The 17,460-nt window shown below is 41.7% G+C and overlaps 1 protein-coding gene across 2 annotated transcripts in view; it reads left to right on the top strand.

The window, feature by feature from the left end:
* The window catches only part of KCNJ6 (potassium inwardly rectifying channel subfamily J member 6), a 168,126-nt gene extending 151,012 nt beyond the window's left edge, over window positions 1-17,114 (top strand). For both annotated transcript variants that reach the window (XM_030477126.1, XM_030477127.1), the window contains one exon: window positions 13,587-17,114. In XM_030477126.1, coding sequence (XP_030332986.1) covers window positions 13,587-13,912 — 326 coding nt within the window. In that variant the 3' untranslated portion in view covers window positions 13,913-17,114. The remainder of the gene's footprint in view (window positions 1-13,586) is intronic.
* Window positions 17,115-17,460: the final 346 nt, after the last annotated feature.

Genomic DNA, 17,460 nt, shown 5'->3' with positions numbered 1-17,460 from the left:
GACTTTTTGTTGCTTCCATAAATGAGGTGCATGTGTCAAAGAAACTCAGAATTTCTTTGCTCTACCACTAGTTGGACATATTCATGGCAAAATCAGACACATGTTCTAATGGACTGATTTGTCTATGCTCTTCCCAGAAACAGTTAGTTTAAATATTTACAGCACATTAACAAGGAAGAGAGCAAAATAACTTCTTGTTGTTTTCTTGCCTTCCTCCCCCCCCCCCCCCCCAAAAAAAAAAATGAATTCAGGCATTGAGGAAAATGCTAGAATGAAAAACTTGAGCTTGAAGTGTGTTGTTCCTAATTTTTCCCAGAATAGAAATATCAGGAGAGTAGTACTGAAGCTTTCCTAAAATCCCAACTCTACTGCTGCTATTCTCCTTTATTAGACTCCTTGCTAAATGCTAGGCAGTAATTAAAGATCAGAATCAGCTTCTTCCTCACCACCTCAAATAAAAGCAAAGTCAATTAAAAACAAGTGAAGTATTAATTTCTCTATAATGATCATTGATCTACTAGCAGGTATATTAATAGCACCTATTATCAGACAGGATGCCAAGAAGCTAAAATATGGATACAAATTTTGATGTAACTTGAATATTAAACAGTGTTTCAGAAGTGAAATATTCTGCATTTCATTCCCTGAGGCAGCTAGGTTTTGCTCAGTCCTGAGTTTCAAAAATATGCTGCTGAAGTTGTCAGATAGCCAACATTATTAACCTGAAAGCATCAACTTAAGAAGTCTCATCCTATGAACTGAATAAAAAAAAAGAACAAATCAAAACCCACTTTTTGTGGGTTCAAAAATTCAGTGGGAGGATTTTAACAGCGCAGATGATTTTCTTTGCATAACTGCTAGAAGGCCTGCAAAAGTTCATCAAAAATTAGAGCTGCATGAAGTCTGGGATTGGCTGATTCTTTTGTTATAATAAGGATAACAATAGCTGAATCAATAAACCTGATTTAAATTTTAATTAAAATTTGTTGTCAAGACAGATTAGTTTTTAAGATTAGTGTGTTTAAGTTTCCCTTAAAAATATTTTTATAAAGGAGTTGACCAATCACACTAACTAAAAAATAGCATGAACAAATACTTGGTTGCTTAAAATCTCTCCCATTAAGAAAATGAAAGAGTGTAAGGTCTACTACCCAAACCCATAATTTGAAATACTGACAAAACTAGCCCAGATATTTCTCCTTCTCCTCCCAGAGCAGGTAAGTTAGCTCTGGGCCATGTACCGTGTGGGAGTCCTTCAGACAGGACTACAGCACTGAACCCCTTCAGCTCTTACACTGAAGATTTTCAAAACCAGGGAATTTCACTCATATGCTTCAAAGTACATGAGTGAAATTTCTCTACCTGCCAAGTGTTATATTGCATAGCAATGGGAACAGGGCTAGAGGCAGGCCCATGCTTAAGCCTCCAAAGAGAAGAGGAACAGCTGTCACCTGAATTAAGCACAGGTTCAACCACCATCACCAAAGAGTAACACCTTCAAGGAGCTGAACTTTGCCCAAAATGCTAGAGAAAAGGATGTTTGCTTGTTTGTTTAGTTAAAAAGAACCAGAAAGCAGCTGTGCTATTATTAGCCAATGCTACAGAGCAGAATCGATCCAGCTCTCACACATCCCCACGCTCAGCTTCTTTTGGTAGGCTGATGTCTGATAGTAGCTGGCCTTCACAAATGGTAGCTAAATCCATTAGGATTTAGAGCTTTCTTCTGAAAAACGTGGAGCGCCTCTATATCAGTCCTTTTGGTACTCTTTTGGGTGTAATATAAATCAAAAATAGAATCTCTGAAACTCAGATCTCTTTAGAAAAAAATATTTCTTCAAGTTGTCTCTTCTAAAAGCAAGTACCACCTACTCACGTTTAGCTTGTTTTCCAGCCCACCTAAAAAGATGCATTATGAAACTGCCCAGGCAACCCCACTGAAGTGTTTTGTTGCTTACAAAAAAATCAAGTGATTTTGGACAGAACCTGATTTCTCTTTATTTGTGTTGTATTTCCAACCCTCACCAGCTTCTGCCTGGCAGAAACAAGTGTTTTATCCTGAAATCTCTTTCATCTCCTCCTCTGATTTTGCAACAGCTAAACCAGGCTTCAGCAATGCCATTAGCCACAAACCTAGAAACAACCACCAGAATGCTTTGTGGGTGAGTCATTGATTTTGTTGTCAAAAAGCTAGTGAACATTCTTATTTCCTGAATTTTACACCACGCCAAGCTGCGTGTCACACTGTTTTGTCTTTAATCCTGGGTTCACAAATATTTCCACAGTAAAATGTGACATTTTTATAAAAAGCTCTAAGTCAGTAAAGTTCAGGACAGAGCAAACCCTGGATGTTCTGTTGTCTTTGTGAGTAGCATTTTAAGAAGAGAAACAAAAGCCATCCAAACATGCAGACTCAAATTACATGTTTAAGAAGCCTGCACACCAAGAGGGGAAATAGATCACACATCTATTTTAATTGTTTCTCTCACTGTCATGACAGTGCAAATGTGCAGCAGGTACAAGCTGTTACAGAAAATGTTTCTTTCACAGCAAGCACCATTCTGACTAAAGGGGTTTTTCTCCCAGCCACCCTTTGGCTTTAATACTGATGTGGGATTTCAGCAGGGCCCAAACATGCCTTGTTCTAGTCTCAGCCCCAGCCATGACTGTGTGTTAAATACGTGTTCCTCAAGAAGCTTGCATATGCTGTGCATTATGTAGCATAGAACCAATATAGCAGTCAGCTGTATTTCTCGAGAAAAGATTGGTTCTCTGTGCATGCATCTTAAAGGATGACATCTTGGAAGAGCTCTCACATAAACAGTATTTTTTCACCTTTCCAATGCCAAAAGTGCATTTAGGGTCTATATTCTCAACAGTTGAGCAAGCAACCTGCAAAGCATCCAGCTCTACTAACACCTTCCTGGGAAGCTTGCAGTAGGTGTGTCTGAGAAAGTGTGTCTTGCAATGTTAGCCTGAGCATTTTGGAGAAGAAGCAGTTCCCATCTAAACTGCATATCAAAACTGGAGTTTTCAAAAAGACATAGTGTTTTATCAAACTGTGAAGCTTGGAAGTGTTAGAGGGTGCATTTTCTGCATTTCCTGGCTGTAATCTGTATCTGTCCCATTCCCATCTCCTGCCTCCCCAGCAGGCAGTGGTGAGAGAGGAACCTGCTTTTGAGGTACTGATCTCATTTAAACCGTTTTATGGGTTTATGCTAAACAGGGAAGAACAGAAGCTCTTCTACTATTTTATTCACCAAATAGGTAATGTAGCAGCTCAAGCAGCTCCTTCTTAATTCTTCTTTTATCTAAAACTAAATCTTCCTGGGGCCCTCCACCCATTCACAGAAGGTGAGGGAAAGGGCAGGGGACTCCCTTTAGCTCCTTTAGCATGATCTGAGATCATGCTGCAGGAAGCCAGTATCACTGGCCACCAGTGTGCAGCTGGAGGTCCTCCATACTCTCTTCTCATGGCACTTTTCTGAGATGTTTTTCCCCAGCAGCAGTGAATCTAGTGACTGTAGAGAGACTGTAAAACAGACTGTGTCCAAAGTGCTTTCAAATGCTGAGATAACTAAACTGGAATATTTGTGTAAACTATGTATTTCCTGAGCTTCTCTGGTATAAGAATTAAAGATGTTGCTTACGAGCCAACATGAACTCCTGCAAAGGCTGTGATTCTTGCTGGCTCATCATCCTCTCTGTTAAGGAAGCAAGCTAGCAAGACAGTTCAAGAGGTCCAAAACCATAAACAGCACTGTTAGCCCTGAGGTACTGCCAGGGGTCTTCACATGCCCTGCCACCTAGGATCCCCCCTGCTCCATGTCGTACCTATGCTCTGGTGGGTCAGGTTGTGCTACGTAGTGAAGAATCCTACCAAAACCTTTCTCCAGTGAGGCAGCAGCAGGCAGCTCAGCTGGAGCCTGGTGCCTTGCTGCCTGCTCCCAGCTCTTTACCAAGGAATTGCAGAGCAGGCTGCCTGCACACTGGAAGAGGGCATTCCATCTTCAGGCCAGAATTCAGGAGGAAGCCCACAGATTAACAGCAATGTATATTGAAGAGGTCAGGACAGGTCTTCCGCATTCTGAAAGCAGGGCCACCACAAATAAAACCATGTACTGCAGCTTCTTTTAGACAAAATTCCCCTATACCCTCCTGTGGTGGACACCTGCTAGTAGAAATACAGCATTTGTGAGGTGCTGATTCGATGTTAGAGAAACCACCGGATCTATAAATGTAGCCCAACAGTCAAACACGGAGTAGAGTACAAAATCCTGGTACTTCGTGTTCCAGCTCCACTGAATTGAGTTTCCCATTTCCAAGGACTCCAAGTGCCAGTTCTGGAAAAAGCTTCTCTCTCTGGTCAGACACTGCGTTATTTGATGTATTAAATTTCACAGATTTAGTTGACAGAAAAATGTAATCATCATCCATTTGAAAAAGCACAGCTGAAAAAAATTATTAAAATTCATACACATCAGGCAGCTTGATTTGCTGGGCATGGCCTGAATATAAGGCTAAATGAAGGTTAACTACTGGCTGAACAGTAATTGTACAATCTCTTTGATAAGCTGTTTATTGAGAATATATGTGGTACTGTTAGCTAAAAGTGGCAGTGCATTTGAGATTGAACCAGTCAAACTTTTCTGCCTTATTGTGTACCATTTCTCAGACTAAGCTACATGAACTTAGAATGCAAGAAATTAGGCACAAAATACTCGATTAAGTGTATTTAATTCCTGATATGAGAAATATTAACCAAATAAATCGAACATTTATAACTCAGCATTTTTCCCTTGGAAAAAACAGTTTTGCTGGCATTGAAACCTTCGGGGGGAGGGGGGAATGTGCATTTCTTAAAAATTTTGAAAAGACTAAAATATGGCCATCTTTTGCTAATTTAGATGCTGCATTATGTAGTATATCACATTTGAAGAAGTCAGTCTGAAAACAGGATGCTTTGACCAATCCAAGTTAAACTTCATTTACAATTTAACTTCACAGCAATTCCATTTTTTTTATACTTGTTACTGGTTTTCATCTTGTTTAGAAAGAAATAGATTTTGGAGTATCAGAAACTGTCACTGGCTTGAAATAATGGCTTCTCATCAGCTCAGTTTCCTATGCATACTCACCTCTTAAGCAAATATGACCTAATAATATATGCCTCCTCCCATGGGGGATGTAATTTTATTACCATTGCTGGTGCCAGGCCAGCTGCTCCAGCCCACTCCACGGCAACTTGCGTTTTCTGAAGTGGAGCTTGTCACTGGTCCCATCATCAGCTGTGAGATGAAGACAGCAGCTACCACGAAGACCTCTGATCAGAATGCACAGGTGGAATTAGATCAAAGCTATCGAATTTCAAATACAGTAATCAGCTTCTTGGTCTGATTAAATAAGAAATACGAAAATAGAAATACAAAATCACTTCAATCATTTCCGGGGGGGGGGAGGACCCACCAAAAAAAAACAGTATTAACATTAAAAAAAGAAAAATAAAACAAAAAGAAAATGACAATGAAAGTTAGTTCCTTATATTCTCTTAGATAAAAACATCTATCATCTCTCCTCCTTTCCTCTCCCATTCACACACAAACTCCCCTCTCCAGTTGCTGCCCCAGAGCCAGGAGTGACCATGCTATGATGTATCTGGGTCACGGAGAAGACACACACACTGTTCATACCCCACAACATGAGGCTGTCATGCACAGATTCCCAGGCATGCTGAAGCAAAGATACATTAAAATGCTCACAGGATCCTATCCAGTTTTTATTTCTTTCAAGAGCTTTAGACGTTACTCAGCATGAGATAAAGAGCCAATTTCCAGGTGTGTTGTGAATCAAGTTATCAGAACTCCTGGGAATTCCCCTTTGCTAGCTCTGAATGAAAGTTTAGATACATATTTATGGGGTTTTTAATCAAATTAAACTGAACACCCCACCTGATTCCTTGTCACATGTACCCAAATTCAAAAAGGAGGGGAAAAATAACTTATCAGAATATGGAGAGGAAGGGCACATAGTGAGGGAAGAGGGAATGCTTCAAAATGAAGAAGGGTAGGTTAAGATTAGATACTAGGAAGAAATTCTTTACTGTGAGGATTGTGAGACACTGGAACAGGTTGCCCAGAGAAGTTCTGGCAGTGTTCAAGGCCAGGTTGAATGGGGTTTGGAGCAACCTGAACTAGCGGAAGGTGTCCCTGCTCATAGCAGGGGGTTGGAACCAGTTGATCTTTAAGGTCCTGTCCCACCCTAACCAATCTGTGATTCTATGGTATTTGCAACATTTTCCATCAATGACAACTGATGATTCTGACAATAACTTGGTGGTGCTATGGAAATTCTGTGCTAAATCTCTGTCCTTTTTTGAGGCAATAATTTTCACACCATGGAAAATTGTTTAGTACGAATTTGACAGTGAGCATGTAGATGAGGAAGGGAACATACTGCAAGCACATCTACTGCCTTTAAATCTCAGCATATCCCTTGTGGCACGCCAGTAAAACACATCCAGCGAAGCAAGGTAATTTGCCAAAGCCCACACAATGTCTGCAGGAGAATCAAGGTATCAATCAGGAGTTCTTGGCTCCTAGCCTTTTGCTTGTTTTTAATAGCACACATTGCTTTCTCATTCCCCTTTACATCTAAAAATAGCAGACTGACAAATCTTGCACCAAATACATGTGAGACCAAAAGGTCATCTGCACAGAGACCATCTCCCTACTTCAGCATACTGCTTGGTGATACTTAATGAACACAGGAGCAATGCTTAGACGCAAACCTAGAAAGTCACTGCAGCTTTTTTGAGCCCTATACTGGAGTTTCAGATACATGGTGCACATTCATCTAATTACCTCAATATTAGCACCATTATCACAATGTTTGAATAAAATTTCCCCACCTTCTCACCCTTGCCCCAGGCAAGGTGCGAAAGTCAGCCTGAACGCTACGGGTTAGCACCTCCCTCTTCTTTGTAATTCCTACAGCAAGTAGTTTCATCATGAGCACTGACATAAAGGCTGTAGGAATTAATCTACAGGGCCACAGAATTTCCTACATGTTTGGTTTGGGTTTTTTTTAAAGATTCTTATGGTACAAATGAACCTTTTGATGAAGTAGATCAAAACCTCTACCTTAGTGATACCTTGGCAAAGGATGTTATGAATAAAGCTAGCGTGAAAACAATATAAGAGGAGCATCACACATGCATACGGAAATCTCAGCTCCCACCTGGAGACTCTAGGCCAAATTCTGTACTCCTGTATATGAGTGAAACTCCACTCACCCCAGAAATGGCGATACTACTGTTCTCTGTGCACACTTGAGTCCTCTGCTGCTGAAGTCTTACTTCAGGCTGACCCATGAAGGAAATTTCCCATGCGGTCATGGAAAACCTGTGTTCTTATGGGATATCCCACTCAATTTAGTGCAGCAGAAAGTCTGCCTTGTTCTGTGAAGAGCAAGCAGAAAATTGCTGAACCTTGAAATCAGCTTGACATTGTGGCTGTCAGCCAAAGAGATGCAGTCAGTAACAGGCCATAATTCTTGCCCCCTTCATTTCATTTAGAGTCCTGTTGGGAGTGAAATTTGAAAATAAAAAGTCCTGTTGTAATATAGGCTTTCTCAAATAAAATAAAAGCTGAATGAGGGTGTTGCTGTGTCATCTGCAGTAGGCTGACCTGGAACTGAAAATCACTGTATTTCAGCCCAAACATGTATTTGATGCTGTGATTCTGAAGTACTTTTTTCCCCCCCTGACTTTTTATAGCATTTTATTTTTGATGGCTCCCATCACAAAATGAAATAATATATGGTAAGAGTGCATGACACAGCATATTATTGCTTAAGCTACCATGAAATCTTAAATTAAGTTCACTGTGAGGAAATGCATGAAGTCACTCTGGGTCACCACACCAAACCCTTGTAGCACTGTAAGACAGAGCAAAGCATAAGCCTAGATAGCAGTAGACAGCATGAACAAACTGTAACCTCAAAATAACTGCACAGGTCGACTTTTCAAGAGTAATGGATCTGGAGGTGGCATCAACTTTGTTATTAGTTCTCATCAGTCAAAGATGAGGTTGTAACCTTACCCACCTATCAGCAATAGCTTAGAGGAATTACTCTGTCATTTTCTTAGACTGCATGGTGCAGATGTTAAGCTTGAGAAAACCTTTCATTCTAGCTGCAAGGAAAATTGCTGATGGGATACATCAAAATAGCGTCCATGCTCCCAGTCAGGCAGAGGGAGCCACTGCAGCCTGTGCTCTGGAGAGGAACAGCCCACATGTTATGATGAACCAGAGCCTGGTCTCAACTTGATGAAACAAACACAACATAATGTGATAGATGTCAGGTTGGACAGGGCTTGGGGCAACCTGGTCTAGTGGAAGGTGTCCCTGGCCCTGGCAGGGGGGGTTGGAAATAGGTGATCTCTAAAGTCTCTTCCAACCCAAACCATTCTGTGATTCTATGATACATGACCAAGCCCTCTGCAGTATCCCCACCCCAGCACAGGTACCTTGCAGCAGGAGCCCAGCTGTGTGTCAGATTTAGTGCAGACAGAAAGTGGCTTGTCATGCTGGCCCCTGCCCTCAAGCCACTCTTCACTCTGCAGCATTGTTCAAGTGTCTGTGCAGTTCAGCTCCTCACCTGTTGAATGGGAATAATAAGCATTTAGATGATAAATTAAAGTTTAAATTACACTGCTTGTACAGTAATGAGATGAGACTACCCAAAGTAGTAACTAGTTGCTGATTTCAGATACCTGGAGCTAATCCCAGCACTGTCAGCAGCACCTTTTTTGTTCCCATTTGAAAGCAAAACAATTAAAATGTTGCTGGGTTAGCTTGATTGCCTCAATATTAAAAAAGAAGTCTCCTTCACCCAATGCCCATAATTTAGTTTGCCTCTCCTGATATAACTAGGACCAAAATTCAGCTTGCAGCTTGCCTTGCGTAGTTCTGACCCAGGAATGGGGATGGAGGAGTGATAGGAACCTTGCCCACCTTCGTGGGTATCTTTCACAGAGAAGTGGCAACTCTTACGATGGGTGGTTACATCCCACAAAGCTCGAACTGAACATTAAACATAATAAGAAAACAACCCACAATGAAGCAAGATGGCAATTAATTTTACTACTTAGGTAATTTGCCCAGCAATCAACTATTTGCACAACACTTGGTCGTGATTCCCTTGGCTGTGCAAACATAAAACAAACAGACCGCAATGCTGTCATTAAGACCTAACAGAAAGCTGCAACATATACAAAGGCTCATCACTGCTCATTAAAAACGCTTCTAGTTTAAAGGAGTGAGGCAGCAGTTAAGGGCAACCATCAGAGGTCTCATCACCTCGCGGTGTGTTTAAGATACAGTATGCAGCAAGGTGAACAGGTGCAAGCACAAGCCCCATGGCGCTGCAACCGAATCCTGCCACGGCCATCCCCCTGTGCCAGGCAGCAGGGACAGATGGTGCAGGGAGCTGCAGAGCTGCCATTCCGAGACATGCAGGGGCAAGCAGCTGCCCAGCCCAGTGGGAACGCTCCTTCGACACCACCCGCCGCCCCGGCTCCATGCAGTGCCCATCACAGCAGAGCCTGGCAGGGCAGCCTCAAGGTTTCTGCTGGGCTCCGACACTCCTTCTCAAATTGACTGTTCCTTCCAGTTATAGTTTTAATTAATTTAGAATGAATTATTTGGGAGTCTTAACTTCCCAGCTTGTTTTGAAAAAGTCCAATTAATGCTGAGCTAAGTAGCTCCAAAGGCTCCCCAGCTCTCTGCCCTGAAGGGATCCAATTAAAACAAGACACTAGTCAAAATGTCAAACCACAATCATTTTTACAGCCATTGTGCAACAGATCTATGGCTACATATAAACCACATAATCACTGAATAATCCACACAGTACTTGGAAACCTAAAGCCTAAAATGCCCTCACTCAAGATGCAGCCTCCCCTGTCAACCAAAAGCGTGTTCAGAACTTGCAGGAAATAATGAAAGTCACATTTCCTGTTACAGGACTATTAAAACCATAGAATACAATGAAACGTGTAAATTAGACGATACTATGTGACAAGAGCTTAAATGCAGAAAAGACAGTCTAGGAGGTCTGATGTCTGAGGAGCTGAAGGACTTCTGAGCCAGCACAGGCAGGGGCTGGTAAAGCAGCTCCATGCAGAACTGCAGAAATCAATCTGTTTTGCTTCCAGAGCCACGCAGGTGCACTGACAATCACTTCAAGGGTCTACACAACTGCGGCACATTTTAATCCGGAATCCTTGTGATCCGTTTACAGATTCTTTCTGTATTAGCTTTCTCAAACCTTTAGAGAGCATACAAGGTCTCTGTCATACACGTCCCTTCCTAGCTAAAATCTTTTTCTTGATCAACTTTCTTTCTTGAAATATCCTACCTCTTTTATTCTAGCTCTGAAAGTATTTCATCTGGCTGTGGAAAAGAAACGGGTATTAAATCATTCCTGAATGGGAGACTAAATTAAAAATGGAGACAGGTCAAAATTTCAGATGAGGGTTTGTTTTTAATGAGCTATAAGTCTAACGTAATTCAATTAATCTTCTTGACTTCTGCAGAAAATCACCCTGCTCTTTCCCACCAGTCAAACAAATTTTTCCCAACTAAAGAAGCAGGATCACTGAGTACTTGGTCTGAGCACAGGAAGGTAATACTGCTTCAAAGGGACCTCAACTTTATTTTTTTATTTAATCCAGTTGCCCTTGAAATGAAAATTCCAAACTTTCCACTCACTTTGAAGTTGAATTTCAGCAGCAGAGTGAGGTATTAGAAGAACATGAGTCTTAGGAATGGCACATTCCTTTGGGGAAACACATCCAGGGGTCACTGGTCTCCATGCCACACCAAGGAGCCGCAGAGGAGATGGTGGGAGACCAGCCCTTGGAGGTGCCTGACACAGCAGGGGGGACATGGCCACCAGCACTGGCTGCTGCTGGCCCTCTCTACTCACAGCCTGCTGGTGCCCCTCTCCCAGGGTGGGGAGATCCTACCAAATACTGCATCCAGACTGCTGGGTCTGCGCAGAAGAGTGCTGTGAAAAACAGATCTCCCTTTGTGAAAGCTGCTACACAACTAGTGTGTTTCTCATCTCTATAGTGCTCTGTAAGCTGCCAAGTTCTTCTCCCTCCAACATTTTGTGGGAGGAAAAAAGTAAGATCTCCTTTAGACTAAAAATCAGACAGGAAATCTCACAACATATTATTTTTGTCATACGATTTCATGTCCTTCTGCCCTTCCCACCTGTGAAATTAACAGAAAAATAGTAAGATCTTTCTATTTCTATTTGTGCATTAGTTGAGAATTAAAATGCAAACATGTCTTGTCCTGCAACCCTGAGAAAAATGATGGCTTGTGTATTTCTGCCAGGCATAAGAGAAATTAAGATCAGTGAACACAGTAGGAGTGCAGTGGCGTTTCTGCCTGGCTGTGGCAGGTAGGTATGGTGCAGCAGTTTTCATACTAAAGCTTTCCCTGACAGTCACCACTCCAGAGGGTCTGCAGTGAGTGGTGGGAAAGCTGAAGAAGGGATGAAGTACTGTTAAGCTGGTAAATGTCTTTCTAAACGTACTGTTTAAGTGAAAAAGACAGAGTACCAAGAAACAACGGTTTTCACCCATCAGAAGCAAGCTATCTGAGCTTGGAGAGGAAGCTCAATAGAATGAAGGCAGAATTATCCAGAGCAATTTGCACAGCTCTGAAAAAGATTTGAGACATTAAACTACCAGTGTTTGCTCTTCCTGAGATTCTCCATGTGATTTTCTATGACGCCAGCAGTGCAGAGAAACAATGTGCATTTCTACAGACTGCTATTTGTGCCCCTCAAAGTAAACATTTTTTTTTAATTGCTTAGGATTACTTTCTAAATAACTGATGTGTAGCAGGCTTGTCCTGGGGTTATGTAACTCTAAGTATTCAACATTTACTGTTCAGCCAAAGTTTACTTAGTAATACATAACTAATTGTGTGCAAATAATTAAAGGAAAATCATCACATAGAATCATAGAATAATGGTTTGAGTTGGAAAGGACCTTAAGATCATCTAGTTCCTATCCCTCTGCCATGGGCAAGGATGCCTCACACTAGACCATGTCACCCAAGGCTCTATCCAACCTGGCCTTGAACAGTGCCAGGGATGGAGCATTTACCACTTCTTCGGGCAACCTGTTCCAGTGCCTCACCACCCTCACAGTAAAGAACTTCTTCCTAATATCTAACCTGAACTTCCCCTGTTTAAGTTTAAACCCATTACTCCTTGTCCTGTCACTACAGTCCCTGATGAAGAGTCCCTCTCCAGCACCCTTGTAGTCCCCCTTCAGATACTGGAAGGCTGCTATGAGGTCTCCACACAGCCTTCTCATCTCCAGGCTGAACAGCCCCAACTTTCTCAGCCTGTCTTCATATGGGAGGTGCTCCAGCCCCATTATCATCCTTGTGGCCCTATCCGTTCTCTCCATGTACTCCCACTTTGCTGATGGCATGTTTTTGCCTCTTAAATTCACTTCTCCTGACCTTTTTCCTGGTCTGCTGGTTTTCCCCTTTCATTCCTAAGCATTAATACAGTGGGGAACAGGTTGACCAAAGAAGTAGTGAATGGATCATCCCTGGCAGTGTTCAAGGCCAGGTTGTCAGAGAGTTGGGCAACATGGTCTAGTGGGAGGTGTCCCTGCCCATGGCAGGGGTTTGGAACTAGATGATCTTGAGGTCTTTTCCAACCCTAGCCATTCTATGATTTTATGATTGTAGTGCTTCCCTGAGTTGTCTGACTGAGATGGGACAGATTCTCCAAGTACCAGGTCTGTGTCATGGCCAGGTGTTTCTTCACCCAGAGGACACTCTGGACTACACTCTGAGCTTGGAAAAACTTGGAAAAAAGGTAACATCTTACAGATCTTTTTGCCCTATAGCAGCTCCCAGAGTGAAGTTCAGCAGAGCTGTGAAGGAAGGTGCCAAAGAAGTTAGTCGAATTTATCTGAATCCACACAGTATCACAATGTCCTTCAGGAGTTTTGATGATGTTTGTGCATTGGCCACTAGCCCGAATCCCAAAGCAGTGTAACTAAAAGGCAGCTCCAACCGTCAGAGGAACAAAGTCACCCCATGGATCATAGGCTCATGGGTTGGCTACAGTAGAGAAAAGCTTCTGTATAAGTTCCTCAGTTAGCCTGGGCAAATGCTGAATGTGGCAGCATGGGAGCTGAAGGATGGCATGGTGCAAGTTATGTAGGCTCTCAATAAACCATCTGAGACTCATCAGAGAGTGAGTTACTCATTGGTGAAATACTGAAAGCAGAAATGCATTTAATAAAGAAATGTTAATCTCTGGTCACTGTCTCAGCACTTGTGATTATGTACCTGCACAGAAGGAAAGAACATCAAATAGGTTACACACTGTAAAACTGTTTTCTAATCTCAACCTTATATGATATCAAACCTAATTCTTTTCTGGCATGTGCGTTTTTATTTACAGTTCTCTTCCTATCTGAAAAAATAATTATGGATTTGGGAAAGCAGTGAGTCCTTATTACAGCACTTCTTCCTTCTCTGTTACAGGAATGACCTGCCAAGCCCGAAGTTCATACATTACGAGTGAGATCCTGTGGGGTTACCGTTTCACCCCTGTCCTCACTCTGGAGGATGGATTTTATGAAGTAGACTACAACAGTTTTCATGAAACATATGAGACCAACACACCAGTTTACAGTGCCAAAGAGCTGGCAGAGATGGCCAGCCGAGCAGAACTACCCCTGACATGGTCAGTTTCCAGCAAGCTGGACCAGCATGCTGAGCTGGAAACTGAAGAGGAAGAAAAGAGTCAAGAAGAACAGAATGAAAGAAATGGTGATGTGGCCAACTTGGAGAATGAGTCCAAACTGTAGAACCACCAGAAGCATAAAGGCCACACCACCTCCTTTATCTTCTCCCTCTTTGCTCCCTTTTTCTTTCTCCAACATGCCTTTAATTTTTTTCTTCCTTGTTATTCTTAAGTCCGGGAAAATAAATACTTCAGATGCGAAATATCTACCTGCCCAATTTAAACAAGAGATTCACAGACTAAGCAAAGGCGTGGGTTAAAGCTGCAATACCCATTACTGATGGTGGAATCTCAATCCCCACCCTGGTAATGACTGCTGGCTTCCTCGGCATCTCTCTGTGTTCAGACATCCAGGTTTATTCACACCAACAACAACTAAAAAACCCAAAAGCAATGGGAATATGCACAAGGGATTTAAAAGGAAAGACTAATTAGTGCTCATCAAAGTAACGGGCCTTGGCTCCAGTTTTTGTGCATTTCAGGACAGTTTCATATACTAGGTGACAAGCCTCTATGAAATGGGCCTTGCAGCTTTAAGACGAAGGTGAGCAGAAGGATCTGCAACCCAACATAATACTGTACATATGCCTTATGTAATTACTTTCTCTTTACATTTAGTAATAAACACAGCATGTACAAAAGTACTGTAGTAAAGATCTTCTAAATAATGTACACAGATGTGTAATTAATGTAGATTTAGAAGCAGAGTTCTAGAAATATTGGGATGCAAAAACTAACTACCAGTCAAGTAGGCATTTCTCTTCAAATATTTGGAGTGTAACATTGATTTTTTTCCCCTATCTATGGCTCTCCTAGTGCATGACATTTTCTTTAGTGTACCAGACTGGCAGCTATTTAGAGTACCTCACTGTTTGCCAAACAGATCGTTTCACTGACTCTAAAAAGCCATAAGTCTGGGAGAGGGCAGGGTAGATAATTTATAATTTATTAGTAATTACAAATTACTGATATACTGTGAAAATGTTTACAAATAAGGCAAACCATTCCTGGTTATTTTTTTGGCAGTTCAACCTAAAATTTAGGCTGTGGCAAACTCATGGCAAACCAGAATTTCCTATATACTCTTAATATAGTGAGCATGTTTCATGTGGAGGTATTATCCTTTATGTGCAATATCTAGGGAAACTTCTCCCTTCTCCCCACCTGAACAATGGGATTTCAGCATAGTTTGCTACACAAACAGCACAAGCCATTGAAAACCAAATGTTGCACCTTAGCAAGTAGATTTTAGCTACTCAGCTGCGAAAGAAACAACTGAGTTTCATCTGAAGCCAAAATCAATGAAATTCAGTTGTTGGCAGCGCAGGTGCTTGGCCAGTCCTGCATAGTCACGAATGGTGCAACATGCCTGGGTACATGCTTCAACAGGGTTTCTCAGCTAAACACAAGGTTCCTGCCACCCGTGCTCAGGAGAGTAGTTCCCTAACAACATTCTTCACCTTAGTTTAGCTCCTTGGCTGTTGTATATCAGTGTAAATCCTGTACATTCGACAACATTAAAATTAATGGGGCAGTGATAATTTGCATAGCTTACACAGCAACATTCACACGAGTGGGGAGCTGAGGTGTACAGTGACAGTTTCACGGACATGCTCCCTAAGGGGCTGCTGACATGGTGCGGCATTGCCCAGTGCTAAGGACCGCTCAGTCAGGCCCAGCATGCATAAAACACTACCTGCTGAAAAAACCATTGCTTTCGGTGGGCTTTCGTTCACCATCAAGAAGAGCATTTCTGTCAGGAAAGAAGAAGAAGCTGCAGCAGCCTTAATTTTTTTTTTATATACCTGCCTACTCCAGAAGGAAAGAATACACTGAAGAGCATCTGAAGCATTTCTGTACAGAAACATTTACGTTAAAATAGAAGAGACAAAAAAATAACCTCAGGAGAAACTTGGTGGGCAGGTGGAAAATTTGCACTGTGAAACAGCTTTTACATTAAATTCACACCTATTTTCCCTTTTTTTTTTTTTTTTTCTCCGAAATCAACTGCCCCATTCTAATTTTCACAGAGTGTGGCTAATCAGTGGGAGTTTCCTTCAGATCCTCTAGCTGTGCTTCGTGCTGAGGCAGTCAGAGTAGAGTGTAGGGAATGGGTTGCACACCAGGGACTGGTAGATCAGGCTGGATAGTTTCAGCTCAGTATTTTCCATAAAAGGCTTTCACAAAGCAGCATGATGTAAGGAATAGTATAGAATATAGATTTTTGTTCCCTCCACTCAGGATGGCTGATTCCACTAACTCGGTAAAGGTTACTTACACTTAATATCTGTGAGATAGCACTCAACTGGCTACAGCCCTTTCAAAGCTCATTCTTCTGCCTCAGCATCAGCACCTGCCAAGTGTTCCAGTTCATCCATCACAGCCCACCCATAAGGCTACCCACGAGGGGTGCTGAGTGTTTTTAAGGAAGGGTGTCTCCACAGCTCCACTGGAACACAGAAGCCTTACAGCAGAGGAGCCAGGGGTAGCACAGCATCGATAGCCACCAGCAGCCCGCGCATGTCAGTCCTAACAAAAGGTGCATGAGCTGAGAGCAAAGCATTCCTCTGAGGATAAACCTGCTTTTTGCTCTTGTAGTTTACTGGGCCACTCTATAATTCATTGCTGCAGTTTAACAAAAGTTTGTGTTAATTAGAACAGCAGCTCAGGGCCCTAATTAAACCCTTTTTGTGTCCTTTAGCACAAAAACCAGACTTTCTGCCACCGGGGCATGTGCATGTGTAAGCTGTATTTTTGTGAATAGGGCACTTACTTAAAGCTTAAGGTGTGTGTGTTTGTCTCTTTCTCTCTCTCCCCCCTCCCTGTATTTTATTGTCTTTGGTATTAATGTAGTAAGGACTGTAAAGTTTATGAAATCTCATTTTTGTAACATAAGCTTTAAAACAAAATAGAAGCCTCCAAAGCTTTCAACTGGGAAGCTTCACGTAAACTTTGTACTAGAATGTCCCTATCAAACACCTCTATTTTTCTACAACGATTGATTAAGCAGTTTAACAATGTATTTTGTGTCAATGATTTCAACTGAACTGGTAAAAAGACAATTAAGAATTGAATGCTGTTAATTAACAATGGATTTTCAAGCCGTATATACCGAGTGGTGTTTTCATTAACAGTAAATAACTTCACCTGGGAACTTCATGTCCTTATCCTAAACAATGAAATACTACGAAATATCAGTGCCAATCATTATTACTATGAAATATCTGTGCCCTATGGGAATATTTTTGGCAAATCACATTTAAGGAACGTGAATAATGCAACATCTTAATATAATTGGCTACATAATTAGTCAAGACCCATTACATCTTTATGTACTTCACTGATATATTTTGATGTCTTTTTCTCAGAGTGTCTTGTGATTTCCAGGAGCAAAAGAATTTGCAGAGGTAAATGTGAGCTCTCAGTAATTTACTGCAGCTCTCAATTTCTTTGATGAACAGCAAAGCTGCAGAGGTGCTTTGTACAGACTTAATGCACTGTTGCACAATGCTCTCTGACTCCTTCTCACTTTTTAATTTTCTTTTTTTTTTTAATAACACACTAATAGTTTGTCTCCTGCCCAAGTTTCCAAACCAGATATTTCAGGTGTTG

This window comes from Strigops habroptila, chromosome 2 (assembly GCF_004027225.2).
Source record: "Strigops habroptila isolate Jane chromosome 2, bStrHab1.2.pri, whole genome shotgun sequence".
Classification (NCBI taxonomy): Eukaryota; Metazoa; Chordata; class Aves; order Psittaciformes; family Psittacidae; genus Strigops; species Strigops habroptila.
This window is presented reverse-complemented; position numbering and strand designations above follow the sequence as displayed.